This window comes from Balaenoptera borealis, assembly GCF_965194805.1.
Source record: "Balaenoptera borealis genome assembly, chromosome: 10".
NCBI lineage: Eukaryota > Metazoa > Chordata > Mammalia > Artiodactyla > Balaenopteridae > Balaenoptera > Balaenoptera borealis.
In genome coordinates this window covers 88,364,018-88,390,863 of record NC_138874.1, presented here as the reverse complement: position 1 = coordinate 88,390,863, position 26,846 = coordinate 88,364,018, and the positions used below count along the sequence as shown (strand labels likewise).

Sequence of the window (26,846 nt, the reverse complement as noted above, 5' to 3'; positions counted from 1 at the left end):
AGCCTGGGCTCTAGGGCTCCAGAGGCGGTTCCCTTCACGGGTGATGAAGCCCTCACCCTTGCCAGTTCCACTCCAAGTCACCCCACTCCACCCCACTGAGGAGCTTCCAGGACCGGAGACCCCCTACGAGGGGGCCTGGAGCCTCCCAGGTTCCCAGACACAGTGCCTGTTCCCTCTGCTGGCAGAAGTGGGCAAGTGCATGGAGGTCCCTCCACACTGGAGACGCTGGAAACACTGGGAAGGCAGGAGTAAGGGGCTCAGGCGAGCTCCCAGCCAGCAGGGGTAGGGAGGGGTTGCAGGAAGTCAGTATCCTGGACTGAGTCCTGCCACAGTGAGGGGGCTCCTGCCCTGAGGCCTGCAACCCTGGAGCACTCGCTGGCCTCAGCCCCACCCACAGGGCTGGCAAAGCAGCAAATGCCTCAGATGCTCTGTCTTTGCCAAGCAAGGCCTGGATGGGGGACCCCAGACCAGGAGGGGGGACATTGCTTCCACCAGGAGAGCACATTACTCAGAGGGAAGACAGCCCTCTAGCAGCCCAGCCCTGAGAGCTACCCGGTCCCACCCCATGATAATAACAGCTAGCACGGTACACCTACTACACGCATACCTCATCTATCCTTGCAGGGTGGGTACTATTATTTCACCATACAGACCAGAGGCACAGAGAAGGTGGTGGAGTCAAAATCCGAACCCAGGTCACTGTGGCTCTAAAAGTCCCTGCTTTTTACATGCCCTGTGTAGGTGTGCCTCATATATTATTTCTAATCCTACATCTAAGGAAACCTTGTTACCCAAGATGGTCACATGTGGCTTCAAAGCCAAGGCTGGCTTGGGTGTGGCTGAAGCTGGGAGGTGCCTGGGATGGGAAATGGCCTCCCAAGACCAGACAGTGCCACGGGTACCTCCTGGCTGGGTGACCTTGGGCAAATCACTTAGCTTCTCTGAACCACTGTATTCTCATCCATAAAAGAAACATAATTCCTGTGGTTGTGGGGATTAGAGATCACGTGTGTCAAGTTCCCAGCACAGAGTACCCAGGCATAGAAAAGCTGTTATTGCATGTGTCTGTCTCTGATATTCCTCCCTTCCCTTGAGCACAGGCTGGCCTTAGTGACTTGCCTCTAACAAATGGAATAAAGCGGGGGGGGGGGGGGGGGGTGATGGTGCAACTTCAGAGAGCAGGTGAAGAAAAGCACTACGTTTCCTCCATGCTTGCTTCTGGATCACTCGATCCATAGAAGCCAGATGCCACATCATGGAGACACTCAAGCTGCCCATGTGGCTTCCAGCCAGCAGCCCATAGACATAAACTTGGAAGCAAGTCCTCCAGCCCATGTCAAGCCTTCAGATAAGGGCAGCCCTGGACAACATCCTAACTGCAACCTCATGAGACATTCTGAGTCAGAACTACCCATCTAAGCAGCTGAATTTCCGACCCACAGAAACTGTGGAGATAATGTTTGCTGTTTTAAGTTTGTCATTTATTAGTTATAAAAATATAAATAATACACTTTATAATCAGCATCCTTGGACCAGCAATTGCTTTAGGGTTGAGCTGCCCCAATCTCCTCCCCATAGCTGTGGTCACAGAGAATCTGCATTGAAGAGAGTCCAGGCCCTGTGGAGCTGGCCACAAAAGAAAGAATAATCACTAATATTTACTGAGCATCTGCCATCTGCCAGGCATTGAGCTAATAAGCACTTTACATTTATCTTCCTAACAAAAATCCCAGGAGGGAAATACCACCATCCTCATTTTACAGATGGGAAAACTGAGGTGCCAAAAGGTTGAGAACCCACCCAAGATTACACAAGGCAGTAATCAAACTCCACAATTCCAGCCCCCAGAAGTAGTGAGTGGCCCCCTGAAGGGCACTGTGGCTCTAAGGCCCATTTCCCCTCTCCTGTCCCATCCCTAGCCCACAGCACCACCACCACTGCCTACTTGCTCTCCTGGGAGGGTGACTAACATGGGGTCTGGGACAAATCCCACCCAGCCTGTTGTCCCTTAGCCGAGGCAGTGCCTCTGCCCTCTTCCTGCTGTCAGGTGAGCCCACCCCTCACCTGTCCCAGCACAGGTCACTGAGCACATTCATGGTGAAAGTTCCCTCCAGGTCGTCTAGCCCAGCCCCTTCCCATTCATTCAGATGCAGAGACAGGCCCAGAGAGGTGCGGTGGCTTATCTAAAGACAGAGGCAGCCGGGGGAGCACTGAGGCTGGAGCCCAGGTCTCCTGGCTCCTCTCAACCCAGCCTGCACCCTGGGGCTGCCTTTCCCAGTGTTACCTGCCCCCATACCCAGTGTAGTCTCCAACCACACGCCCAGATACCAGGGATTGGAACTTGAGGCCAAACTTCCCAGCATCCTCCACTACCCCCGGCCCCTGAGGGTAGAAGGGGGCTTATCTCCACCTGTGAGGTGGTGCTGTCCTCACCCCACCCCCACCCTCCCTGCCAGGCAGCCTTGATTAATGGGCTGGTGCTATCTTATCTACCAGCTGCAGCAGTTAGGGATTAATGGGTGGTGGCCGAGCCCTGGGAGGACACATCCTGCCCCCAGATCAACCCAAGAGCTCTGCAGGAGGGCGGGGAGCAGGAAGAAAGGGGACTAAGGGGGTCTGTTCTCTAGCTGCCATCTTGCTCACCCACCTGAACTGGCTGAGTCACCACAAAATGTATAAAGCACCCAGGACTGGGCCTGGCACTCAATGGGGGCTCAATAAATGGTAGCCACTGTTACATTCTGCTGTTGTTAGCTCCTGGAGTCCTTGGGCCCATGCCTGCCCTTCAGTTAAGCTGCCAAAGTCTCCACCACTGCACAGCCCACGGACTTACTAGGAAGTCACCTTCCCCACTCCAGCCTCAGGTGCCCCATCTATAAAATGGGCACAGGTTTGGGGTTTGGAAACAGGGTTGTAGGTCTGACATTATTTTATTGAGTGAACTGGGAGTGGGTTGAGGGATTTATTGATCCAGCTGTGAGGCTTTAGATAATCGATTCATACCCAGCCTCAATTTCCTCATCTGTAAAAGGGGTATGATAATATCTGCACTGTTATCATGAAACAACTTCTGGAAAGCCCTGCCAGGACTGTTCCGTGTCATACTGAGTGTGGGTTCCCAGATGGGGTCAGACACCAAACTCTGACCAAGGGGTTCATGCTGATGCAAGTTGCTACTGACAGAACCAACCCCAAATCCAGGCTCAGCTTTGGGAGAGAAAGGCTGTTTGAGCACAGGCCCTCCTGCTAGGACTGAGGAAGGGGGACCAGATGTTCTGCTGTGCCCAGGACAGTCTCAGGTCACTCCATTGCCCAGGTGCGACTGTTAGTACCACCCCCTTTCACTCTCCAAGTGTCCCCCCTTGGAGAATCAGTTATGTGGTCCCTAGGCTGAAGGAACAAGGTTCTATCCTCCCTCGGGGAAAGAGAGACTCCATCTAACCTTGAGCACGTGGCCAGCGTGTCTGAAGTCAGGCAGCTAACTCCACCAGAGCCACGCAGGGGTCCCGACTCAGAAGCCCATGGCTCAAAGGACTCCCCGCAAACTCCTCCCTAGTTTTCTCAAGAAACACATGGTCACTATAAAAAGGTAAGAAAAGATATGAAGATTAGTGAGAGATGGAGGGCAGGAAGAAGGGACTTTCAGATGAATAGACAGAATAAGGGAAGAACGGATGAATTAAATGAGAGAAAGAGAAAAGAAAAATGGATACGGGGACAATGGATGAAGGGAAGAAAGGAAGGATGGAAGGATATTGAAAGGGAGGATGAAAAGATGGATGGATGGGTGGGTGGGTGGGGGGTGGACAAGGGGATGGATGAAAAGAGATGAACGTCAGAGTCTCACTGGCCTCCAGCTCTCTGACAGAGCACAGCAAACAGGGAGGCCAGCAGAGGGCTTTCTTTCCAGAAGGACATACACATTGACTCTTTGGGGCCCCAGGAAGCCAGTCTTCCCTCCCCCACTCCAAAGACATTCCTAGGACCACTCCTTCCTCTTCACTCTCTGCCTCTTCCCACTGCCCCTTCCCAAAGGGCAAAGGGCAGCACAGCCAGGACAGCTATCTGCTATTTATCCCAGCCCTGTTTACTCTGGGTCTGCAATTAACAAAGTCTCCTTCCCAGATCAAGGAGGGCCAAAGAGGGCGCAAAGGGGACACGGAGAGCCCTGACAGGCCAGGTTACTCATTGATAAGCAATGGGGAATTGAGGGAGGCTACACCTTATCCTCTTCTGTCCCATCAGCCACCCCCTCCTGACTCCCAAGGAGGCAGGGACCCAGGTCCCAGGCAGTTCTTAGCTCAGGAAGGCTGACATGGGATGGCCCTGCCTAGAAAGCCCTGCCTCAAGGTGTGCAGGTCTGTGCAGGTGCAGCTCCCAAGATCAGGGTCAAAAGACTGTGCGGCCTAGTGGCGAAGATCATGGGCCCTGGGAAGGGACCAGACCCAGGTTCATAGACCCATCTCTTCTCACTTACCAGCTGTGTGACCTTGGGTAAGTGACTTAATCCCTCTGAGCCTCAGTCTTCCCCTCTATAAAATAGGGATGATGGTAAGTCAGACCCATGTCAAAAGATGCTGCGAGGATGGAATGAGTTAACTTACACAACACACCAAGCACGGCATGCATCAGCCACAGTTTGGAGCTCCTTTGGGGAACCTGGGGCACCCTTCTCAGCCTTTTCATCCTCCAGGTTCCTTCCACTTTCCCCTAGGATCCCCTCTGCTACCAGCAGACACTTGGAGGTTCTGTTTCCTCACTTACCCAGAAGGGCTCCAGAGGTTCCTGGTTGCCCAGTACAGTAGCCACCAGCCACATGGGCCTATTTAAATTTAAATTAACTAAAATTAATATTATTTAGCCATGAAAAGGACTGCAGTACTGATTCATGGTACAACATGGATGAACTTCAAAAACATTCTGTTAAGTGAAAGAAGCCAGGCACGGAAAGTCATATACTGTATGACTGCATTCCTATGAAATGTCCAGAAGAGGCAAATCCATAGCGACAGAAAGCAGCTTGGTGGTTTCCAGGGGCTCGGGGCAAGGGGAATGGGGAGAAACTGCTTAATGTGGACGGAATTTCCTTTTGGGGTGATGAAAATTTTTAGAACTAGATAGAGGTGGTGGTGGCCTAACATTATGAATGTACTCAATGCCACTGAAGTATTCACTTTAAAACGGTTAATTTCATGTTATGTGAATTTCATCTCACTAAAAATAATAATAATAATAATAATAATAATAATAATAATTTAATTTAAAATTTGGTTCCTTAGTAGCACTAGCCACATTTTAAGAGCCCAGTAGCCACATGTGGCTAGTGGCTCCAGGATTAGAGGGCACAGGTACAGAACATGTCCATCAATGCAGAGTTTTTTTAACAAGCTTGACCTTCAGGTAATCAAATATAATAGTGATAAACCTCTTTACATACATTATCTCATCTGACCCTCTCACCAGGATGGCATTTTTTTTTTTAAGACATGGGGGAAGGGCTTCCCTGGTGGCGCAGTGGTTGAGAATCTGCCTGCCAATGCAGGGGTCACGGGTTCGAGCCCTGGTCTGGGAAGATCCCACATGCCGCGGAGCAACTAGCCTGCGCGTCTGGAGCCTGTGCTCCGCAACAAGAGAGGCCGCGATAGTGAGAGGCCCGCGCACCGCAATGAAGAGTGGCCCCCACTTGCCACAACTAGAGAAAGCCCTCGCACAGAAACGAAGACCCAACACAGCCATAAATAAATAAATAAATAAATAAATAAAAGGTTAAAAAAAAAAAAAGACATGGGGAAATTCGGACCCAGAGAAGGGAGGTATAAGCCCAAGGCTGCACAGGGAGTAGCAGGCCAAAGACCTGCACTGGGGTCTGTGGGCCTCTGGGGTCCTTTCTGCCCACCTCAGAGACGGGCCCGGAAAGCAACAACAAAACTCTCTGGCCATCTGGCTGTCCTGCTCACATATCTGCTTTCTCCTGAAGGGGACTTGGCACCAGTTTAAAGCAGGCGAGGGTGTGAAAGAGTGCAGTCTGGAAGTTGAAGGGTGCTTGGTTCCTGTTCGCAAAAACTGTGGGGAAGAGAACTTAGTGCCAAGTGATTTGGAATTTTAACAAAAATTCCAGGAAGCCAAAGGCTGGGTAATGTGAGTGGAGGGGAAAGAATGCACCTTTCCCTGACCCCAAGTTGCCTGGCCACATAACTAGGTCAAGAGGGCACAGGCCTCTTTGTCTCTAGTGGACCCTGAGCTGTCTTCAGAGCCCTTCAAGGGAGGCTAAAAAGGCCTGAAAGTTTTCCTGGCCTTGGCATAATTCAGACTCGTGGGGCAGTGGAAAAGCATGGAAGGTTGGGAGAGTCAGAGCTTTGTTCAATTCCAGCTCCATCGCTTACTGCCTGGATGACCTTGAGTAAGATACTTAACCTCTCTGAGCCTCAATGTCTTCACCTGTAAAATGAGGACTGACTGTGTGTGTCTCCCTCAGTTGCTGTACGGATGAAGCAAGATAACAGATGTGACTCCCAAACACCCTATAAAGATGACTTAGCTTCACCAGGACCCAAGCAGTTCTCAACCACTCTCCTTAGGAGGATCTCACCTTAAACATGAGCCCTGGGGAAGTCTTAAGATTAAAATCCTCATCAATAATATTACTAATAATAGCAATGGTGCTGGCATGGGTCAGACTCACTGAAGGGTGATTATGAAATCACAGATGGAGGGACAGGCTGGCTGCCCTGCCTGTACTCAAAATATGTGCAGTAGAGTCAGATCCATCTGGAAGATTCCCAGCTGTGTGACCTTGGACAAGTTCCTCAATCACCTCTGACTTCTCATCTGTAAACAGGGATGATAATAACATCTACCTCTCAGCATTGTTGAGAGGTTTAAATGAGATGATAATGACCTTAGCACCATGCCTGGACATACAAATGTCTGCTAACACTGTTTATTAATCAGAGCCCTGAGCTGGGGGCTGGGGAAGGTAAGAAGGACAGGAAACCAACTAACCACATCCCCAGGCAGAGGAGGCAGGTCGTGTGGAGCTTCCAGAAGGGAAATAGTTCTCATTTTAGCCTCAAGGACGTCCATGAGCCTTGGAGAGTGGCTGCAACCATGAACAGGAGGAAGGGTGGAAGTGGGGAGCGGGCACGGCCCCCTCCGAGGCCAGCATTTCTCATCTTGGTCCCCACGCCACTGCATCAGAACCACCTGAGAGTGACATATGCTGAACTGGAATCTGCAGGTGGCCCAGCAATCTGAATGGGTATTTTAACCAGCTTCCAAGCTGATGGCCTCACACTGCAAATTTGGGAACGTCTCTCCCCTCCTGGCTGTGGGGTGTGTCCTGTGACAGCCCACGTCAGCCAGCTTAGTCAAGGTAGGTCCAGGAGGCCAGGGACAATCCACAGGCACAGGAAGTCAACCCCAAACCTCATCTGCCCATCATACTTCCAATCATTAGACAAAAACAAAAAACCATGGGGCATATGCAGGGGTGAGGAGTAACAAGTGGCACAGTGCAGACACTGACTGATTTCAGGAGATGACCAATGAGGGTGGCCACCAACCAATCAGAACAGAGGTCTGACCAATCAGAACAGCCAAATAGGGCCCAGTCGGCTGCATGCACCCCCGGAGAGAGTTCATACTGGACAGGGGCCACTGTTGGGGACGGGAATGCTTGGTGGGTAGGGCTCTGGCCCACCCTAGCCCTTACCACACTCGACCCCGCTCATCTGTCTTATCTGCTGAGTTCCCACAAGCCACATTATTTGAAAACAGGATCGCCTTACTTTAAAAACACCACTGGTGAAAAGTGTTGATCCGTGAGTGCTTCTCCACAGGGGCTCTGCCGGCCTTTGCGGCAGGACAACTCTTGGTCGTGCAGGGCTGGGCTGGACGATGCAGGAATTTAGCATCCTTGGCCCCTGCCCAGTAAATGCCAGCAGCAGCCCCAGCGGTCCTGATGACCAAACCCAGGCAGGGGCGGCCTATCCATCCAGCTGAGAAGCACTTCTAGCCCAACTCCCCCTGCTTTACAGCTGAAACAACTGAGAGCCAAGACATCGAGTGACCATCCAAGGCCACAGCACAGCGGGTGAGTGGGGAACTGGAGAGCCAAAAGAAGTGGGCTGAGCCCAGGTCTCAGACAAACCTAACCGGGGCCTCAGTTTCCCAGAAGTGGGCAGGACGGAAGAAGGGGCCCCTTCCAGAGAGCCTTGTGTGGGCACCCATGCCCTGAACCGCTGCCAGCTGGAAGAAAAAGGACCAGGTAGTCCCACTAGAGCCGGAGCCCTCAGCATCCGAGCACAGAAGACCCATTCTGGGGCCAGGCAAAGAAGCTGTGACCACCTCGGTGGCCCTCGGGGCAAGTGCCCAGCAGTTCCCAGGCCAAGGCCCCAGCTCCCTCACAGCAGAGGACAATTGCTCCATTGGCTAGAGCGGGGGAGAGGAGATTCACTGGCCGTGGCCCTGCCCGGCTTCTCCCCACCATTACCCTCTCCTTAATGAGGCCATTGTTTGCCCAGGGTTCCCCCAACAGCCGGCCCTCACCCCAACCACTCCTGCCCTGGGTTTCCCCTCCACAGCCTGCCCTCCAGGACCTCCTGGGGGCTTCCTGACTTCCTCCCTTGCACTTGGAACACAAAGGTCCCTGGGGCCTCTTTGACCTATACTTCTCCTTACAGGGCCACTCACTTCCCTCTCCCAGCCTCTGATTTTTAAATTAATCAAAGAGGCATGGACTGCCAATTGACTTCTGTTCAGCGTGAGAGGAGTTCCATCCTGAGAGTGTGTAATTCCAGTCAAAAGCAAAGAAATCTGCTCTTTTATTTATGGGCAAATGCACCATTCTATGTTGATTTGGGGAAACATGGCAAATAGCTTGTGAAGCTTTAGTAGCTCCTTCCCAGACCCTGGGTGGTCAGGAACCAGCAGAATAGAGAATAGCTTTCAGCTGAAACATTTTATAAATCTGGGGTCCCAAGGGCCCCATGCAGCCACAGCCAGGGTTGAGAGAGTGGGGGCCATGCACCACCTACCTCCTGTGATTGCACAAAACTCTTTCAGCACTTACACTAGAGCAGTTTTACGCATCTTCAGGTACTTATTTAATCTTACCAACAAATCTACAAAAGGAAAGTCCCCATTTTGCAGATGGGGAAACTGAGGCACCGGGAGTTGTGTCTTACCCAAGTTCCCACATAAGCAGTAAAGGAAAAAGCCTAATCATAGGTGCCTTTGACTCTGCGTCCAGTGCTCATTCTCTTCTCCACCGAGAGGCTTTGGGGCACCTCTCCACCCCCCCCAACTAGGAACCCACTCTAGTTGTGATTAGAAGATACTTGTGTGTTTGTTCATCGGCTGGCTGCCCCTCTAGACCTCATACTCCCTGAGGGCAGTGGCCCAGCCAACCAGGGCCAAACCCGCTGCAGCCTCATTACCTGAGTCCCACTGAAGTTTCTGCTCTGGCCCCAGGGCTCCCCCTCCCCTGCAAGGCAGTTTGGGTCAGTGCTAGACAGGGTAGAACTCCCTCCAGACATTCTCACATGCAGACAGGAATCCACAAGCCACAGGGGGAAATCCTGGTTTCAAGTCCTGGCTCTGCTTTTTGGCTGTGTGACTCTGGGCAAGTTACTAAACTTCTCTGAGTCTCAATTTTCTCATATTAAATGAGGATGATAATGCCTCCCTCACAGTGCTATTGGAATAATTAAATGAGGTAACGTATGGGAAAGCACAGAGTATTATGCCAGGCACCTAGGATGCCCTAAACAAGCGTTCAAGAGAGTAGGGGGAAGGAGGGAGCAGGGGAAGTCTACATGAGCTTAGGGGGCTTGTCCATCACCCCAAGTCCCTCTGCAAGCATCTCATGCTACTCAACTTACTCCACTCAGTCCTCACCAGCTCTCCCATCAGTCACCCTATAGCCCTCCTGATCTTCCCTGGGCCTCCCAAGAATTCCAACAGAGACCAAGAAAGGTTAAAGGAAGCTGGCTCCCACCTGAGCCCATCTGGCTCCAAAGACTCCTTTCTTCTGCCGCCTCCTTCCACCAAGCATTCATCTGTCCAGTCAGTCATTCGCTCATGCAACACGTATTGTGCATCTACTACGTGACTGGCAGTATGCTAGGAGCCAGAGGAACGGAGATGGACAAGACAGGTCTTGCCTCTGTGCAACCCTCAGCCTACTGGGAAGCCAGAAATTGAAAAAAATCAACCTAGTGAGATGATGAGCAGGAGATGAGGGCTGCATAGGGAGGTCTGGGGTTCTACGAGGGCGCCCAGCCAGAAGGCCTGGCCTACCTGGAGCCTTGGGAGGAACTTTATGCTAAGAACAATCAGAGCAACTGAGGGTCTCGAGCTGAAGGGTGAGGCTACCATGTTTGCAGTTTGAGATGATTCGCTCCTGCAGAGTGGAAAACAAGACCAGAGGGCAGCCCCAAGCAGTGAGGAAGGACAGCATTGAGGAGGAGGAGCAGTGAGAAAGGGACAGCACAGGTGTATTTATGAGAAATTTAGGAGCAAGGAGCCACAGAATCTGGTGACAGTCTCTAAAGACCATTGTCATGCCAATGTTCAATAGTTTTAACTAACAATTATATAGAAAGCTCTCCTCTGTGCACCATTCTAAGCAATTTTTAAATGAACTCTAATCCTCCCAATAACCCTATAAGGCACTATTGTTATTATCCTCATTTTACAGATGAGGAGACTGAAGCACAGACAGGTTAAATAACTCGCCCAGGGTCAAGTAGCATTGATGAAATTAGAATCCAGTCTTGCTCCAGAGTTCGTGGTCTTTTTTTCCTTCTTCTTCCTCTTTTTTATAAATATTTGGCCATGCCGACAGCATCCGGGATCTTAGTTCCCCAACCAGGGATCGAACCTGTGTCCCCTGCGGTGGAAGCGCGACGTCTTAACCCCTGGACTGCCAGAGAAGTCCCCAGAGTTTGTGGTCTTAACCCAAACATTTGGCTGCGTCTCTGATGTGCTTCTAGCTGGGCTGCCCACCAGCCACAGCTCGGGGCTCCCAGGTGTGTTGGGGACCCAGAGAGAAGAGGAGAGCATTACTCAGCCTTCTCTCCATCCCAGCCCTGTCCAGAGACCACCAGCCGTGCCCACCCTCCACCCCACTTCCTTCTGTACTTCAGACAGTCACTCTTAGACTAGACCAAGACCCAGGCCCAAGACAAGACTGGCCTCTGCTTTTTTTGCAGAGCCACATGAGATCCAGGACAAATGGAGAGCCTGCTGGTGTCCAGGCTCATAGAAGGGAGGACTACGTCACCTCCCTGGCCACTCGATTCAGTGACAGTGAGCCCAGCCCCTCCAGGACCAGGCCCCCACTGCCACCAGGGCACCCAGAGATCCTGAACAGGCCTTCTTGAACTGCTGCCCACAGCACAGCTTGTGCAGCAGGAAGGCTCGGCGCAGCTGGGGGCCTATGGGACAGATGTTGACTTTGCAATCGACAAAACTAAAATGCTGGAAAGTAAAGCAGTGCTGTAGGTGTGGTAGGAAGAGCACTGGACTGGAAGTCAGGAACGTCAAGTTCTACTTTCCTCTTATAGAAAGTGGTGGGGGATGGGAGGATGCTGGTGGACAATAGAAATGGGTCCCTGCTAGCACTAATAGTTCTCTTAACTTCACAGACCACTCACCCTGGGCTTTTTGCTGAGCACTCAGCGGCAGCTGCTACGAAAACAGGTGTCCCAGCAGAGGAACACTGAGACTGTAAAAGGCAGATAACTCAAGGAGGCTCTGGAATAAGGACAAGATTCTTTCTCACCTCTTCGGGCATCCCAGCCCTCCAGGAGGCAGGCAAGCCTGTGCTAGCAGGACCTCCTCACAGCCAGGGATAGAAGAGGTCCCACCTCAAGCCAAGGCTTCTCACAGCCTCACCTCCATCATCATCCCAGCTCCCTTCCTTTTCATTATCCTCAAGACAGCCCCATGGAGAATGCAGGGCAGAGATGCATTACTCCTCATGTCCACAGATGAGTAAACTGAGACTCAGGGAGTGGGAAGGACTTGCTATTAAGTTGAAAACATACAACTCAGATCTTCAGAATCCAAGCATGGTGCACTCCCCACTGCTACACGCTGCCTCTCCCAGAGGCTTTGTAGAGGCACGAATGGGGCAGATCTCTTGGCTCCTGGCTCTGTTATAGCTCTGATCACAGAGCTACTGGACGCCAGGCACTCTGCCAGGTGCTTCTCTCATCCTTTATCTAGTAAATCTTCACTACCACCCAGTAAATAAACGTTACTAACCACATTTTACAAATGAATAAACACAGGTCTAAAGTTCAGAAGACATATGTCCAAAGACACACAACTAGGATGTGGTCAGAATTCACCACCAGTCAGTCTGACTCAAAGCCCTGGCTCCTCCTGCTACACTTCACTGCCTTCGTGTGTCTACGTCCTCCACATGGGCTGGGACTGAGACTCTTACTTGTGTATGCCTGGCCCATAGCAGGCGTTAGCTAAATGTTAGTTCATGGAATCATTTTTCCCAAGACTAAAGATTAAAAGGAACAAAGAAGGCTATTTCATACAGATAAAAATTACAGTCCAACCAGAACATACAATAATCACAAAACTTTATGCTCCAGGGACTTCCCTGGTAGAGCAGTGGTTAAGAATCTGCCTGCCAATGTAGGGGACACGGGTTTGATCTCTGGTCCGAGAGGATCCCACATGCTGTGGAACAACTAAGTCCGTGTGCCACAACTACTGAAGCCCACACACCTAGAGCCTGTGCTCTGCAACAAGAGAAGCCACCGCAGTGAGAAGCCTGCGCACCGCAACAAAGCGTAGCCAAGTAGCCCCCGTTCACGGCAACTAGAGAAAGCCCGCAAGCAGCAACGAAGACCCAATGCAGCCAAAAATAAATAAATAAATAAATAAATTTTTTTTTAAAAAAAGAAACTTTATGCTCCTAACAACACAGCTTCAAAGTATATAAAGCAAAATTGAATCAAAAGAAAAAAAAAAAAAGGAAAAATTAGCAAACCTCACAAAGTAGATTTTATACACCTCTATCAGAAATGAACAGAGGAAGTAAGCCAGTGGTTCTTAAACTTTTTGGTCTCAGGACCTCTTTACACCCTTAAAAATTATTGAGGTTTCAGATTAAATCAAAGAACTTTTGTTTATATAGATATCTACCATTTATATCAACATCTACAATGGTTAAAATGAAAACTGAGAAAAAATTTATATATTAATTCATTTCAAATAACTGTAATAATCCCATTATATGTCAACATAAATAACAAATTTTTGTGAAAAGTAATTACATTTTACAAAACAAAAAAATTTAGTGAAAAAAAAAATTTAGTGAGAAGAGTGGCACTGTTTCACTTTTTTTTTTGGCTGCGTTGGATCTTCATTGCTGCGCAGGCTTTCTCTAGTTGCGGTGCGCGGGCTTCTCACTGCGGTGGCTTCTGTTGCTGTGGAGCACAGGCTCTAGGCACGCGGGCTTCAGTAGTTGTGGCACATGGGCTCAGTAGTTGTGGCTCACAGGCTCTAGAGCGCAGGCTCAGTAGTTGTGGCGCACGGATTTAGATGCTCCGCAGCATGTGGGATCTTCCCGGACCAGGGCTCGAACCCATGTCCCCTGCACTGGCAGGTGGATTCTTAACCACTGCGCCACCAGGGAAGCCCTGTTTTACATTTTTGCAATCTCTTTCATGTCTAGTTTAATAGAAGACAGTCAGATTCTTATATCTCCTGCATTCCATCTGTTGTTACATGTTGTTCTGGTTGACATATATGGAGAAAATTTGGCTTTACAGAGAAATGTAATTGGAAAAGAGAGTATTTTAATAGCCTTTTTAGATATTATGGCTATCAAACTGACAATTTTGACAAAATTGACAGGTGACAATTCCTTAAATGTTGGTTGTAATGTAGAATCTGAATCCACATCAATAAACTTTTCTTACTCAACAGAGTAAAATCCTTAAAATCCATTGGTCTATCTTGTACCTTGAGTGGATCTTCAAATTACGTACAATTTTGACCTTGTGGACTCCCTGAAAGCCACTTGGGGGCCCTCAAGGGAACCCTGACCACAAGGAGAACCACTGAAGTAGGCACTAAAGAAGTAGAAAAATGTAGGATTTGATAACATAATTAGCAAATTTTTTTTTTTTTGGCCGCACCGCATGGCTTGCGGGATCTTGGCACGGAGTCCTAACCACCGGACTGCCAGGGAATTCCCAATAAGTAGCAAGTTTAATCTAAGAGTTCTCTGTGTAGAACTTTGCTCACAACAAACCATGAATACACATTTTGAACAAGTGGTTCCCTCCATCAGCTGGGGGAAACGTGTGCCTGGACAGACAGCAGACGCTCCAAGATGGACAGATGCCCAGCATGTCAGGTGTCCCACCCAGCTGCCTAGGCCCTGGGACAGCCTCATCAGAAAGGGATACGACATCAGAGCGCAGCTTCCTCCTTTCTCTGGCCACAGGGGGAGAGCGTCCCTGAACAGCTACCCCAGGGTGCAGCCCCCCACCTGGGTTCCTTTCCTGTGAAGGGCTTCCCTCCTCAATCTCATCATGGGCCCCATGTCAGGGCGCCTCGTGGGTCCCCAGGGCAGAGTCGCCGGGTAAAGCCTACCCATCCTCCTCTTCCAGGAAGTTTCTAGCCTGGCCCCTCTGCTCTTCGGAGCCCCTGGAACTGCCAGGTACAGACTCCCCCGGCTCTCAGACCATGTGTAGTTCTTACATAAGCAGCAGCAGGAACAATGCCTCACTCTGTCCAGGCCAGGCACTGGGATGCCAAGAACAGCACAGGAGACCAGCTACGCAGGGAGCCAGCACCTTGTACAACCATCTGGGAGCTCCAACACCCCCTGCCAGGGACCGAAACCACACCTCCCCTGGAGTGCAGAAGCCCTGCCAAGCGCAGAGAGGGTGGTGAGGGGTAGGCTGGAGTGCAGGGAACGGAACTGCTGCTCTGAGTCCCAAACCAGAGCCAAGGCCAAGGTGTCCGAGGGAGCTTTCAGAACACACACATTTATACCCTAAAGTCACACATCCCTTGGCAATCTAACATTCCTAGGTATCTACTATGTGCTGGCATTGTGCGGGAGGCTTTCTTTCCATGCACCATCTTGTTTGCCCCTCACAATAACTGCTGAGGCGGTTCTATTTTACAAACAAAGAAATGAAGGGTCAGAATGGCTAAGTATTTGCCCAAGGTCACTCAGAGAGTATACACTTGAATTTGAACCTGGCTCTTTCCGTCTGCAGAGTCCAGGCTCTTGCACCATTACTACACTGTCTGGCCCTGCAGGGAGTGGTCCTTCACCTTCTGAGTGGTCATCCCCAGAATCTCTTCACGCTGGGGTTGGGAGAGGGAGAAGGGGCAGGAAAGCTTTTCTCTCCAGACCCAACTAGGTCATCCTGGACATCAAAAGAACATCCTGTCCCACCCTAGGGCTCTGTCTGCTTAATTTTCTTCTGCCTCCTCTGTCCTGCCTTGTGTCTTTTTCTCACGACTGGATCAGATGAAGCAGGGCCTATGTCTTTTGTATTTCTGTAGCCCCATCTGTGGGATACACACCTCGAGCCTTGCACACAGTAAGTGCTTCCTGTGTGTCTGCTGAATATTAAGAGAAGTGATCCTTCACCCCTCTCCACTACCACTGCAAGGATAGATCCATGGGAAGATGGGAGCCTTGGAAACATTCAGGAGGATGGGGATGGGGAGGATGTTAGGGCAAGAGTGAAGGGGACAAGTGCCCCAGAACTCCTGCCCCCCATAGCACCCCAAACCCTCCTACAAGATACCTCCCCAGGGTACCCTCCCCACCAAAGGCTGGGGGGTCAGTTCTCCAGCTAGGTTCTCAGGAAGGAGCCCCCCCCCCCCAAGCCTCTTGTCCAAAGCTCCTCCCACAGGAAAGCCAATGAAAGGCAGGGTCCAGACAAGGAAAAGACCCCAGACATGGGGTTCCTGAAAGCTGCCTCCTCTCTGATGTCCCCCTGGATATCCTCCTCAATTCCTTCCTTCTCTGGACTCCCAGAGGAGGTACAGTCTCCTCCCTTAGCGCTTCCTACCCTAGGCTGGAATTTATCTTAGGGCAGAGTAGTTAAACCCTGGCCTTTGGAACCCAACACCTGGACTCAAATCATGGCTCCTTCATCTATTAGCAATGTGACCAAGGGCCAGTTACTTCACCTCTCTGAGCACCCCGCCACCATAGTCATTAAGCCTGCAGACTCAGAATCCAGACCTCCTGGTCATATCTGGGCTCTGACTCTGGAATCAGACTTCCTGGGTTCAAGTCCTGGCACCAATCTTTACTTAACGTTTTTGTCTCAGTGCCTTTATCTGTAAAGTGAGGATAGTAATAGTATCTGCCCACCTTATAGCATTATTATGAGAATTAAATGAGGTAGTTTATGCAATATGCTCAGAACAGACTTGACACATAGGAAGCACCCAATAAGTGTTAGCTATCACTGGAAATGGCTGATAAGGTTGTGAAGTGCTGTGCAGCGTCTGAAGCACTTAATAAGCGCTCACTAAATAGTAGGTATGATTATCTTTGCCCCCACTAAGCTGTGATGTCCCAGAGGTGGGTTCTGGATCATATCCCTCTCTGATTCCCCAGCAGTCAGCACGCTGCCCGGCACCAAGCAGGAGCTCAATAAATGCGTGAGGACTGGGAGTGAAGAACTTGCCTGCCTGGACCAGGAGGGTGTGGGAAGCCAGGAGCCTCCTGCCGAGAGAAGGGAGAACCGAGGTGTCAGGGAAGAGAAAACAGAGCAGAGTGGTAAGGGCCGAGACGGAGAGATAACCAAGTGAAGTGAGTGAGAAAAGGAACAGGAGAGGCTGTGGCGGAGAGAGATAAGGAGGAAGGATGGAGAAGGCGAGGGGCGAGGAAAAAGCCTAGGGAAGTGAGGGAGCCCCGGGGAGAGGCGCAAGGCAAGGCTGGGTCAGTGGCAGGGGAGTGGGCGAGCGGGAGAGGGGCGCACGAGCCGGCGCTGAGCGGGACGCGCAGGCCCCGGGGCAGGAGGGGCAGGGGGGGCGCCACCCTGCCTCCCCGCCTTGGGGCGGGGGCCGGGCGGCCGGAGATTGGCTGGGGCGCGCGGCGAGGCCAGGGCTGGAGCTTCAAGGTGGGAGGCGCCAGGATCACTCTGTGCGCGCGGGCGCGGGACGAGGCTGCCACCCACTTGGGCGACCTCAGCGGCAGGGGAGCATCGGGGACCTGTGCAGCCATGCGGGCGGCGGCGGGGGGCGCGCGGGCGGCCGCGCTGGCGCTGCTGCTGGGGGCGCTGCACGGGGCGCCGGGGCGCGGCGAAGAGTACGACTACTACGGCTGGCAGACCGAGCCGCTGCACGGGCGCTCGTACTCCAAGCCGCCCCAGTGCCTCGACATCCCCGCCGACCTGCCGCTCTGCCACACCGTGGGCTACAAGCGCATGCGGCTGCCCAACCTGCTGGAGCACGAGAGCCTGGCCGAGGTGAAGCAGCAGGCGAGCAGCTGGCTGCCGCTGCTCGCCAAGCGCTGCCACTCGGACACGCAGGTCTTCCTCTGCTCGCTCTTCGCGCCCGTCTGCCTCGACCGGCCCATCTACCCTTGCCGCTCGCTGTGCGAGGCCGTGCGCGCCGGCTGTGCGCCGCTCATGGAGGCCTATGGCTTTCCCTGGCCCGAGATGCTGCACTGCCACAAGTTCCCCCTGGACAACGACCTCTGCATCGCTGTGCAGTTCGGGCACTTGCCCGCCACCGCGCCTCCAGGTAGCGCTGCCGCCGCCGCCGCCGCCTCCCTACCCCCAACCCCCAGCGCCCCGCGCGCTCCGACGGGATAGATGCCGCTTAGCAACCCCTTAGCACAGCTCTTCAAGCCCCCAGAGGTGCCACACACACGTCTTTGCTCAGCCCTGCATGTCGCCCCGAAGCCTACCAGCCTTCCCACCTGCGGCTGTGGACATTCCCACTGGTTCTCCCCCATTCCAACTCCGTTCCTGAAACCTCCCCCACTTCCCTCGCAGCTCCCACCTTCCCAAGCTTCTGGAATCCCTGGGGGAGCCCAATGCTATCCCCCTATCCTGAGGCCTCCAATAAATGCCTTATCACCTCTCTCAGCCCACAAATGCCCAGGATTGCTAAGCACACTCTGGGCTATGATTTCCACCCTGTCCCCATTTTCTGTACCTGGGAACCCTAAATTCTCCCACTCTTTCCCCAGTCCCCCAGGTTGGGAGACCTTTGGGTAAGGCTCAGTGCAGAAAAGTGAGCAGATTGCCAGGCTCGGCCCCTGACAAGGAGCCCTTGGGCAAGTTGCTCAACTTTGAGCCTTGGTTTCCTCATCTGTAAAATAGGAAGCAATCCCAGGTTCCCAAAATTTATGAGATCCTAAGTGCCACCTCCCACCCACCGCCCCCAATCCCATTACCCCTAATTCCTCTCTGGTCTCAGCCTCCCCTTCACTGTGCACCCCCTCACTCTTCCCCCCACTGTCTGCCAAACTCCTTCCAGGCAGAGTAAGCCCAGGCTGGGCACCAGACAGGAGAATAAACAGTGGCACCAAGCAGGGCAGCTTTGCCTGGGTGGCTAATACCCAGAATCTAGGGAGCCCCTGGCTCTGGGACTCTCCCAAGGGGCAGCACCACTCCCCCATTTTCCATTTGACCCGGCCCCCCAGAAACAACTGGACTCCACCACACCCCACCCACCCCTCAAAGCTAACCTCACCCATGCAGTCCCCAGTCCTACACACCCACACAGGACCTGAGAGTTGCGGCTGGGTGGGGGTCCTGTGACCAAAGAGTGTTGAGAGAAGAGAAACCCCCTATTCTCAGGTTAGTAATGGGACCAGGAAGCAGGGGAGAAAGACCCAGCTCAAGCAGAGACAGCATAGTCCCCAGCAGGGATCCTAGCATGGCTCCTTTATTCTGGTTTTCTTGGAGCCCGAACATTAACAGCCTGGAAAGCAGGGAAATCCCAGGCTTGGATTCCCACCTGGCTCTGCCCTCCCACTCTCACCCGCTTTGGGCCCCTCTCTCCCCCATGATGGGGCGCCCACCAGGAGGCAGAGACAGAGAGCGAGGTCAGGTGCTGTGTGGTAGGACCAGAGGCAGCCCGAGGTATCTGTGCGGCCAACAGACAAAACTGAGAATATTTCATACAAAGAGTTTTGGCTTCCCTTGAAAAATCGGAAGTTCTGGTAATGCTAAACTGGGTGCTCCTCAGTTTACCTCAGTCCCTGCCCTGCCGGCGTCACTCATTTACCCACCTGTCTGGAGCCTGGGTTCCTAGAAAGACCCCGCAAACATCCGCACCCTAGCACTAATCTAGGAGTCACAAATCCTGAGTTCTAAGCTCAGTTCTCACTAGCTTTGTAGACTTGGGTAGCCACTCTGGACCTCGGTTTCCTTTTCTTTAAGAGAGGAATAATGATACCTACTTCATAGGCTGAGGACTAAATGAGACAAAATTTAGAAAAAGACAGTGCACATCATGGTCACAGCTGCCAGGGTCATGGGGTAATCGTGCCCACCTGGTCAGTTTTGTCCCTTCACGACTTTTTGAACTTCACAGCCACTCAGTGAGCATTATCATTATCATGATCCTGTTCCCCGATGAGGAAGTGGAGGCTTGGCAGGGGGAGGTGGCTGGTCAGTGGGGGAGCCTGAACCCTAAGTGGCTCTATGGACTCTGATCCCCTCTCCCCACCCCTGCTTCTCTCTTCAGTGACCAAGATCTGCGCCCAGTGTGAGATGGAGCACAGCGCTGATGGCCTCATGGAGCAGATGTGTTCCAGCGACTTCGGTGAGTGTAGAGCCCATGTGGCCACTGCCCTCCCCCCAGAGAAATGTACCTCTTTTTTGCAGGTCATCCCAGGGACTTCAAAAGCCCCTCAAGGCCATGGTCCATCCCTGGCCAGGGCTCCAACAGCCCTCCCTTGACACTGTCTACAGAGGGGCCTCCAGGGCTGGATTCTCTTTAGGGGAAGCAGGCTTGGCCCAGAGATGGATGGGGGCAGCAGAGGGGAGAGATGGGCTCCAGGATGGAAGTGCAGCCCCCTCGTCCCTGGGCACCTCTGCCTAGTACCTGATGCACCTCTGGCCAGGGGAGCTGTGGTCACCCGTCCCACAGCTTCATCCTGGAGCCTCCCCATTCCTGGGGCAGTCAGGACTTGGCTCCTGTGCGGACCACGCAGCCCAGCATGTGGTCTTGGCCAGGTCGGCTCCCCTTTTGTGTCTTAGCCTCCTCTGTCTATGAAAAAGAGAAAGCAATGAAATCCTTCCTGCAGCAGGTCTTTGATGTCATCAGTCTGTTTGGAAAGAGGACACTACTACTGCAAGGTGTGTGCGTGTCCGAGAGAGAAAGAGGGGGTGGGGGAGAAGGAAAGAGATTTTATAACACTGTCCTTCCCTGGGCGGCCAAAGTTATTCTCTGGCTTCTCCCTGGCTGCTCCCGGAGATGGGGACCCAGAGGCCTGCAGAAGGAGGACGCTGGCCTAAGTGACCGCCACCAACTCCATTAGGCTCTCTGGCCTTCAACCACCTCCTCCACTACCCCACACACTCACACTCCTACACACACCACAGACATTCTCTCACACACAAAAACACACAGCACCACACTCCACACTCCCACCCACACTACACAGTCGCACACAGATTACAGCGGTGGGTTCGCTCAGCAAGAGCTGGTTGTATGCGGCGCTTCCCAACCCTGCGCTCCGTGACTCAGTGGGTCACGGTGGGAGTGCTTACCCATGGAAATCAGCACATGCGACAGAGAAGGGCACCCCGCCCAGAGCCGGCTGTCTAGCATTTAGACCCACCACTGCTCCAAACACCACCCCCTGCTCCAAACACCACCCCCTGCAACACACACACACACACACACACACACACGCACGCAGCCAGAAATCCCGTTTGGAAGCATCCCCAGAGATCATGAAATCCAGCCTTCCTCCGTCACAAGGACCACCCCTCCACCAAACCCTCCCTCCAACTGGTCAGCTCCACCCCCAATATTTCCCTTCCCCGGGGAGCCCACACCCAGCTCCACTCGCCACGGAGAGCTCTCCACCCTGCACCTGGTGTCATGGAAAGGCACAGGCCAGACCTCAGTTCAACCCAGGCTCTAGAATTCAGGCACATCACCACCTCTCCAAACCTCATTTCCCCACCATACCTCAAGGATGAAACATGATAATGCCCGTGCAAGTCCAGCACATGATAGGAGCTTCATAAATATTAGCGTGTACACGCAGAAGCTCCATCTCCCCAAGCCCCAGGCCTGGAGCTTCAGGCAGAGCACCAAGCATGGGGCCACCAGCGTCCTGAGCAAACGTGACGGTTCTCAGGCCATCCCTCTGTCCACCCCGACACACAGTGGTCAAAATGCGCATCAGAGAGATCAAGATAGAGAACGCGGACCGGAAGCTGATTGGAGCCCAGAAAAAGAAGAAGCTGCTCAAGCCGGGCCCCCTGAAGCGCAAGGACACCAAGAGGCTGGTGCTGCACATGAAGAACGGCGCTGGCTGCCCCTGCCCGCAGCTGGAGAGCCTGGCCGGCAGCTTCCTGGTCATGGGCCGCAAAGTGGACGGACAGCTGCTGCTCATGGCCGTCTACCGCTGGGACAAGAAGAACAAGGAGATGAAGTTCGCGGTCAAGTTCATGTTCTCCTACCCCTGCTCCCTCTACTACCCCTTCTTCTATGGGGCCGCGGAGCCCCACTGAAGGGCACTCCTCCCTGCCCCACCCAGCCAGCTGTGCCTTGTCTTCTGTCTCCGCCCCTGGGGCGCACTCTCTCCTCCTGCCCACCTGGCCTCCCCCTACTCCCAGGCTGACCCAGCCCCTGCCGGAGGGTGGTTCATGCAGAGCTGCTACCAGCCCAGGCACTAAGGGATGGACATGGAGCCAAGCTGTCCTTGACCGAGGGGTTCTGGGCTCCTTGAAGGTTTCCTCCCATAGGAGCAGAGGTTTCTCAGTTGGGAGAAAGTAGGCAGAGAGAAGACAGAGCTCTAAGCAGCCTGAGGAGGTGGTTTCCAGAATAGCCGGTGGTGTCAGCTCCCCTCTGTTGGTGTTGGTGGTGGTGGGGCCTCGCCTGGGAGAGGGAAGTCTTGGTATTAGGCTGAGCTACTTGAGGGACAGTTCTTGGCCCCCAGGGCCCCTTCACGTGTCCTCATTGTAGCCCCCCCGAAAGCAAAGGGTCACAGTGCCCTCCAGCCACGCCTCCCCACCTTCCCAGTCTCTGCCTGTTTCCCTTCCCGCTGGGCCGGAGAGAAGCCCAGCCCAGCCCCGCTCCCAGACGCTCACTCCTCAGCCTCCGCATGTTCCTTTTATCCTGATGACTGCTACTGCTGCGAGGCCATAAATACTAGACTGATGCAGGTAGGGTTTGGTTTTCTATTTTTTTTTAAGTTTTTAATTAAATCAAAGAAAACAAACTGGTTTTAACCAGGTGATTTCTTTATCAGCTGGTTCCTCGGTGGGGTGTTCAGAAAGGACTTCGCGAAAGAGGCCTTTTTGTAACCCACGGACTGTCCACACAGACATACTTGGAATGCCTAAAAAGAGCAATTCCCATGTTTTCACAGGATCCCCCGAGAACACATAGAGAGGGTCACCCTTCTCATCCTCACGACGAGACTAACTCAGCAATGGAGATGACTGTCCTTTTGTCTCAGAGGAAGGACAGAGACGCCAAGTTCCCCAGCCTTCTCCCACCATCAGAAGGCTCCCACAGTCCTGCAGCATCTCCCTGACATGGGCAGTGCCTGCTCTGAGGAGCCCCCAAAAGGCCAGGCCACAGGGAACTACTCCGAAGAGCCAGAGTCCTAAATGTGTCACTCCTACCCCTAGAGCTCAAACACCCCTGGGCACTGGACGTGTAGGAGATGACGGTGTGGACAGGTGCTACTCCAAGCTGGTCCCTGGACCAGAGCATCATTATCACCTCAGAGCTGGTGAGGACCACAGCTCAGGCCCCACCCCAGACCTGCATTTTAATACATAAACCTTCGAATCATCTAGGGAGCTTTTACAAAGTACTGGGCTCTACTCTAAATCAATTAAATCGGAACCTCTGGAGGGTGGTCCAAAATCAGCATTTCTAGATGCCCACTGGGGCAGTGTGCAGCCAGGGCTGAGAACCTCCATCCGGATAAGCCAACAGCTAAGGCAGGAGGGCGAGGGGCTGAGGTTACCTCAGGCTGGAAGGGTCCTGGTCCTGCATGCAGGGAGGGGACCAGCTATAATGCCTCAGGGGGGCTTCTTCAGCGAGCTCAGTGCAGATGGAGGCTGCTACCTTGAGCTGGACGGGGCAGCGAGGGGAGAAGGCTTGAAACAGAGGCGACAGGCTGCTGTCAGTAACACGTCCAGAATTTGGGAGGGGTGTTGCCTGGAAAGAGTCCTGAGGGGACCGTCAGCAGATGCTGAGGGACAGGGCAGACGTACCCAGAGCAGGGGGCTGGGGACACCCCCAGGAGGCTTTCCTCACCAACTGGGGTACAGCTGGGATGCCGAGTCCAGTCAAGGTCTGCTGATCCTCCAAAACAATGGAGCCACGTTCTCTTGAGGTGAGGAAAACCCTGGCTTGCTTCCGCAGCTCTCAGAGGAGCACGCTGCCACAGAGAAACAAGGGGCCAGTGTGGGCTAACAGGTGGTCTGACAGCCTGCCCATAAATCACCTCCCTGGCAGTCAGGTGCCCCACACAGGTCAGGGGCGGCCGAGGCCTGCTTGTTTCTCCTCACCTCTGAGGAAGCCGCTGCCTCCCACGCTCGCCCAAAGCCTGCCCAGCCCACCTGGCTCCCTGAAACCGCCCCTTGTCTCCCAGCCTCCTACCCTGACCAAATATTTACGGGCACTTCTAGGGTCAACCAAGACCAGGGATTATTTCTTCACTGAATACACAGGACTCAGGCTGCTTCTGGCCAGAGCACAATACTGACCTCTGTCAGGTGCTGGCAGCCCATGAGAGGGAGCGGGCGGGGAGGGGCTCCCGTAGCCCATCCTGCGAGGCCCCAGCAAGGCGCTCCTCACCCACCGCCACGAAGGAGTCAGGCCCTGCTCTGCACCCTGGCTCTGTCCCCAGCACCTGCCTTCAGAGCCCCCGGCAGTCTCTTCCCTGGGACCAAAGACCAGGGAGGCCCTGCAAGGCCCTGCCTTCAGTTCAGTCACAGAACACTGTCTCCTGGCCAGCCTGAGACAGGCGGCGGGTGTTGCCCAGCGAGCATCTGCGCTGCGCATCAGTGAATGATGGCATCCGACTGCGTGGAGCAGAAACCTCCAGAAACAGCGGGACTTCCCCCCTCAGGAGGTCTGGAGGTGGGAGGTCCATGTCCCAGGCTCATTCTGCCTTCCTGCTCTGCCAGGGGGTGGTGCCTCCTTCTCCCAACTTCTCAGCCACATTCCAGGGAGCAAGGCGGGAAAGGGCTAAGAGCAAAAGCGGCGCGTCAGCTGCCTCTGGCCCTTTTGATCAGGAAAACAGTAATTTCCCAACAAGTCCCACCTGGTAGATTTCCACTTCTCGCTCACCAGCCAGAACTAAGTCACATGGCCAGTCCTAGTTGCAAGGGAGCAGAGGAAGTGTTTCAGCTGGGTACAAAATGAGAGTTCTGATAGAGAACAGAAGGGATTTGTGGTAGACCCATGACACTCAGGATCGGGTGAGAAGAGGCCAGTTCTGGGTTCCAATGCTGTGACTTAATGACCATGTGACATTGGGGACATGTCCTAGCTGGAAAATGGAGTGATCATGTCTACTTCACAGGGTGGCTGAGTGTTAAGCAGGGAAATGTATGAAAAATACCTGGAAACAATGCCCAGCATTTAGAAGATGCTCATTAAATTGTAATTAGTATTTTTATTAACCAAAGGCCTTGACCTAGCACAGTGCCTGCACAAAATAAGTGCTTATTAAATTCCTAATTGATTTGTTAATCAACTAAGAAATGCTACTGGCAGGAAGGCAAGGAAAAGACAGGAACATCTTATCTAAAGGCCACAATTGTTACTTCCAGAAGAGGGAGAGAATTCACATTTGTGGTTTTGCATCAGAAAATACATCCCCAGGTAGTATGTAGGGCAATAGAAGAGAGAAGACATATAATACCATAGTAGCATTCAGTATATATCAAGCCCATTAATATATAAATATTCAAGCACTTTGGCATTTTAATTTAAGCCTCCTGAGGTAGGTACTATTATTATGCCCATTTTAATGGTGAGGAGACTGAGGTTCAGAAAGGTTAATGAACTCGTTGAAGGACACAGAGCTGTACTTACTGGTGTGGTTAGGATTTGACCCCATGCTCTTAACCCCTGTACTACTGCCTGCAGGGGGCAAAGCCGAGGACAGGTGGGCAGGATTGTGTACAAGCAGCCACGCATCTGCTACCCTGCCTCACAGGAAGATTTTTGGGGACCCTGCTCAGATCTCACTCCAAGGACCCTGAGAGCAGCAGAAGAGCCATCCTTGAACCACGGCTTTTCTCCCAAATCCCAGGGCAGCCCACCCCTTCGCCCCTCCTCCTCTCTCAGTCCCATCAGCATCCAGCCTCTCGGGTCCCACAAAGGAAGCTCACATCCCACAACTGTTTAGTCGGCTGTAATCCTGGCTAAAGTTCACTCCTTGGGAAATCCAACGTGGGGGGTGGTTGCTGCTGGAATGTGTGTGGCTGGGACCCAGTGTCCCAGCCCAGACAGCAGGCTCTGCTGGGGCCAGGGGAATCCAGAACCTCCAGCCCCAAGCTGTGCCAGAGAATGGAATGTGCTACTCTAGGGTGTTGAAACAGACCCAGCCAAGGAGATGGGGCGGTGCTGGGAGCTGGGGGAGCTCCTGCCACAAGGCTGCCTCTGTTCCCCTGGAGGCTGAGCCCACTTCACTAGGGCTGGTGGTGGGCAGGCCCTCCTGTTAGCTCAATGGCTCAGAACCTCCTGGAGCTAGTGGGCACAAGGCAGAACAGAAGGGAGGTGACAGCCAGGACTGCTATGGTGACCAGTTTCTCTGAGGCATCGACAAGCACCTGTGGCACAGCTCACATTGCGGCTCCATGGCTTACTAGCTGTGTGACCTGGGGCAGGTTACTTAACCTCCCTAGGCCTCCACTTACTCATCGGTGAAATGGAGTTAATAATAGAACCTAGCTTTGGGGACTGTCACGAGGTTTAAATGAGATGACACACTCAGCATACTGCCCAGTACAAGTGCTCAATAAACGTAGGTATTATGATCTTAGAGCCACCAGCTGCAGGATAGATGCTGGAGCCAGGACCTCGAAGGTTCCATGGAGACAAAGGGATAAAAATGGCACTTCATTTGGCTTCAGCTCTGAGAGCCAGGTGACCAACGACCTCAAATCCCGAAGACCCCACAAACCACGGCCAGTTCAAGGTCTGCCAAGGCTCACTGGAGGCTGCTCCCCACCACTAGCAACCCATGAAAAGATGGCCAGAACCCTCAACCCAAGCCAGGCTGTGGGAGCTGGCCATCCATCCAGGTCTGCCCAGCAGGTCCCAGGGCTGTCGCAGACCTGGCTACTGTCCCCTCACTGGGTCCCTGAGAACAAACTGGAAAGCATCTTTTAAACCAGGCATCCAATTCTACAATGGACAATCTGCTTTCCAGGCCATCCCACCTTTGGTCCTCTCCAGGCTGTGGACCCCAGGCAGCGGGAAGGCACAATCTACTCCTAGTAAAACCCTCCACGGCTCCATTTTCCCAGTGGCACCTGCACTTTGAAGATGTCCATCACTGGCATGCTCTGAGGCCCTCACACGCACCTCAAGGGGACAAGGAGGTGGCTTTCCTTCTATGAGGCCACTGACTCCAGATGATGAAAACCATGTTTCTCACACCCTGAATC

The 26,846-nt window shown here is 53.0% G+C and overlaps 1 protein-coding gene and 1 long non-coding RNA gene across 2 annotated transcripts; one reads left to right on the top strand and one right to left on the bottom strand.

Moving 5' to 3' along the window:
• Window positions 1-1,459: 1,459 nt before the first annotated feature.
• Window positions 1,460-16,922, bottom strand: LOC309636106. The gene is made up of 2 exons (XR_014249238.1): window positions 4,478-16,922; window positions 1,460-1,626 (listed from the first exon to the last, which is right to left on the bottom strand). It is a non-coding gene; the product is annotated as an uncharacterized lncRNA (long non-coding RNA).
• Window positions 16,923-17,111: 189 nt separating this feature from the next.
• On the top strand, window positions 17,112-22,426 carry SFRP5 (secreted frizzled related protein 5). The gene is made up of 3 exons (XM_082408186.1): window positions 17,112-17,757; window positions 19,714-19,791; window positions 21,370-22,426. The coding sequence occupies exons 1-3, from the start codon at window positions 17,235-17,237 to the stop codon at window positions 21,714-21,716; spliced, it is 948 nt and encodes a 315-aa protein (XP_082264312.1). The 5' UTR covers window positions 17,112-17,234; the 3' UTR covers window positions 21,717-22,426.
• Window positions 22,427-26,846: the final 4,420 nt, after the last annotated feature.

Coding starts and splice junctions, on each gene's coding strand:
- SFRP5 (XM_082408186.1), top strand. CDS start 17,235: ATGCGGGCGGCGGCGGGGGGCGCGCGGGCGGCCGCGCTGGCGCTGCTG. Junction 17,758..19,713: donor GCCCGCCACCGCGCCTCCAG/GTAGCGCTGCCG, acceptor TTCTCTCTTCAG/TGACCAAGATCTGCGCCCAG. Junction 19,792..21,369: donor GATGTGTTCCAGCGACTTCG/GTGAGTGTAGAG, acceptor CCCGACACACAG/TGGTCAAAATGCGCATCAGA.